The sequence below is a fragment of the Gekko japonicus genome, unplaced genomic scaffold, assembly GCF_001447785.1.
Source record: "Gekko japonicus isolate JY-2015 unplaced genomic scaffold, Gekko_japonicus_V1.1 scaffold1556, whole genome shotgun sequence".
NCBI lineage: Eukaryota > Metazoa > Chordata > Lepidosauria > Squamata > Gekkonidae > Gekko > Gekko japonicus.
In genome coordinates this window covers 197297-200767 of record NW_015173718.1, presented here as the reverse complement: position 1 = coordinate 200767, position 3471 = coordinate 197297, and the positions used below count along the sequence as shown (strand labels likewise).

At 51.9% G+C, this 3471-nt stretch overlaps 1 protein-coding gene across 1 annotated transcript in view; it reads right to left on the bottom strand.

Annotated features, from left to right (window-relative positions):
* The window catches only part of ACTL6A (actin like 6A), a 28103-nt gene that overhangs the window by 12997 nt on the left and 11635 nt on the right, over positions 1-3471 (bottom strand). Inside the window, exons 7-8 of the mRNA XM_015423349.1 lie at positions 1376-1482; positions 59-148 (exon numbers count right to left, since the gene is read on the bottom strand). Of these exons, the coding sequence (XP_015278835.1) occupies positions 59-148; positions 1376-1482 (197 nt within the window). The remainder of the gene's footprint in view (positions 1-58; positions 149-1375; positions 1483-3471) is intronic.

Here is a 3471-nt window from a genome sequence, read left to right as displayed (position 1 = left end):
TCAACAGACCAGTGCTGCGGCAAGCTCGTCCTCACCAAGTGTGTTCCTTTCCACTCACGTTGCACATGTAGTTGTGCCAAGACCTCGTGACCTGAGGCAGTTTCTCTTTTCTCTTCCAGTTTGCTGGAGAACCCTCACGGACGGCCTCCTGCAAAAGAAACCCTGGTGGTTTGATAGTTCTCACAGCCAAAAAAAAAAAGGCCATTGCTTCACATATCTCTAGACACTTTGTACTGAGCCCCAAAATGTAGTGCCACATGGCGGGAGGATGGGGAGCAGGTACTGAGCCCCAAAATGTACTGCCACATGGCGGGAGGATGGGGAGCAGGGGACAAGGTGGGGGGGGTCACAAAGCCACCTGCACCCCTATGTTACTTCTGGAGAAAAAAACAGAAATGACCTAAGGTAACTCTAGGAATTGTTGGAAACTCTTTGGTAAAACCACAATTCCAGCAATTCCTATAGCTACCATGTGTCACTTCAAGGATTTTTTCTGGATGTGACGTAGTGGTGTAGCTGACACTGCTGCCCCGTGGCTGCTGCTTGGAGCAGTGGTGGGCTACGGAACCCGGGAGCGGGGGATCTCCTGCCCCAACCAGGAGATGGGCAAGCCTACGCCACACTCCAGTGACAGTATATCTTAGGCCCAGGACTGTATCCTGTCCCTCTGCTCAGCTAACAGCCATGCATTCCTCAAGCACAGGAAGCCTTCCTCCAATGCAAGAGAGGAAAAAAGCTCCTGGAACTGGAGGAATGGGCCACCCTTAGCTGAGATGAGTGGTATGATACCATTCTCAAAGTCTCGGGAAGACGTTTTACCCCCTGCCACTAAAAAGCCAGTTCACACACACACGTGTTCCTCACCACATAAATTCTTCTTGGCCCATCTGGCATCGAGAAGTACGGGGCCCCCGGTCCCGTTCCACTGACAGTGCAGGCTTCCCGACCAAAAGGAACCTTCAACCAACACAAGAAGCATTGCTTCCGCAGAAGAGGCGTGTTCCACCAGAAGAAAGTCCCCCCCACACAGAAGCAGAAGGCTCCACCGTTAATAGAATGGAGAGCTTCAGATCGAAATCACTGTGCTGATATCGAGTGATACCAACTTCCCACGTGAAGCGGTTCATTCACAGAGGCCCCTGTGCGATAGTTGACATTCAATAAGGATGCGTGTGGATTGTAAGTGAGGCAGGGCCCCCCCCCCCCAACATAAAGAAAAAGGGCCTGCACCAAAACATTTTTTTGAGAGAGAGACTATCACCAGAACTGGAGGTGTGGAGAGAATTACCAAGCAGCTGCCAGGCACACAAAGCCAGGCACACGTTGCTCCCGAGTTTCAAACCCTTGGCCGTGCCCATCCAGCGCATTGTCTTACCTTTGAGGCAATCATGTATGGAGGGATTATCTCTACGTTCATTTCCTGAAAGAGTTCCCTGCACTGCATCGTGATGAAGTCGCCGGCCAAGGGGGATTTCACAATGCCTGCAAGGACAGGATATGAGCGGGGCTTGCGGCAAGATAGAAAACCTCCCGGGGTCATGGTTTGCATGCAAGCTTCTTGCGTTAGGGATCGCCTGGTCCGTTCCTCAGACACGGCTGCTGCGGTTCTGTTCACCCTGCCCTCTGGCTGCCCAAGCGACCTGCCTAACCATCAACCGAGCTGGCCCTCCTGTATTCATCAGGGGCTCCGCAGCCACCCAGCACGAAGGAGCCAGGTGTATCCAGAGCATCGCACCCAAAATCCAAGAGAGAGAGACTTAACACAAAGGTGCAACACCTTCGTATTTCATGCAATCTGAAGACATTTGTCTCAGGAGAGACAGCGCGGGGAATTTTATTTTATTTTAAAATCCCCACCCCTTGATTTTAATTCCGGAAGGCCACCAGCAGCCAGATAAAAATTGCAGCAGGGCTGAATTGCAGTCTCTGGGCTGCCTGATGACCACCTGAGCCTAAGCAAATAAGTCACATTTCATACTAGCAACAGTGATGTTCACAAACAGCAATAGAACTGGCCCTGTGGAACCAAATCAAGACCTGTCTACTCCAGCACTCCTTCCCCAATCCAGGACAGGCAGAAGACTCCAAAAAAAAGCTCAGAACAGAAACGTGATCACCTTCCTTTGGAATTTGTCCTTAGTGCCTAATAGTTCAAGGTAGACTGCATCTGAACATGGAAGTTCCATTTTGGATATTGCGACCAACACCCATTAATAAACCAGAGGGTGGCCGTGTTGGTGTACAGTAGAACAGCTAGATTTGAGTCCAGCAGCACCTCAGAGACCAATAAGAGTGTCGAGGTATCTGTTTTCGAGAGTCAAAGTTCCCTTTGTTGGACACGAGACACACGTCTGGAGCTTTGACTCTCGAAAGCTGATACACTGAGACTCTTTCTGGTCTCTAAGGTTGCTACCGGGCTTGAATCTAGACGTTAATAAATAGGGATGGGCACAAACCTAAACATTCCGGTTCAGGGCAGTTCCTGAACCAAACCAAAATATGCCCAAACCGAAGCGGCCAATTCACATCCCCCTCCAATTGGGAGAAAGCAAAACGGAGCACTGAAATGGCTGCCAGCCAGAGGTCATTTCGGGGGGGATTGCGGGGGATCGCAGTTCCCCCGGGTGAGGTGCAGGGGGGCGGGGCACATGATGAAGCCCCGCCCCCTGCTTCCGGCCGCCCCGCTTTCGGCCCTCATTCAGCCAGGAGGAGGCAGGAGAAGAGGGAGGGTGTTGCTTCCTCCCCGCCTCTCCCCACCCCTGCCTGGGGCCAGGGAGGGCCTTGGCGGGGCTTCCTCGCACTCCCGCTGGCCTTGCAGGTCCACCGCCAGGCCCCTGATGTCAGGGGGTGTGGCATATGCTAATGAGTTATGCTAATGAGTTCCCCTAGCTCTTTTTCTACGAAATGACCCCTGCTGCCAGCCATTTAAACCTAAGAAGTGAGCGGCAGACCCACACCACTCAGCTGTTAGGTTCATTTATCTTTGATTTATTTATCTTTGGATTTATATCCCGCCCTACCCCGAAGGCTCAGGGCGGCTAACAAGAGGCACAAAGTGCCAAGATTAAAACAAGTAAAAACAGCATAGCAATAAAACAATAAAATACAATCACAAGATATCAGTGCTCCATTTATCACAAGATGGGGTAGATCTTAATCCCAGCGGTAACATTCCCATAGTCTGTCATCCCTTCTCCTGCCAGGGTCACCTCGCACCCCGAAAGAACCAGATGGTGGTGGTGATGGTGTGATGGTGCATAGATAGCAATGATGGAATAGTGGTGGCGGCGGCTCCTACTCAAAAGCCTGGTGGAAGAGCTCCGTCTTGCAGGCCCTGCAGAACTGAGAAAGATCCCGCAGGGCCCGGATCTCCTCCGGGAGCTCACCAGGTAGGAGTCGCCACCGAAAATGCCCTGGCTCTGGTCACTGCAAATTTACTGTCCCTGGGACCTGGAATTTCCAGGAGATGAC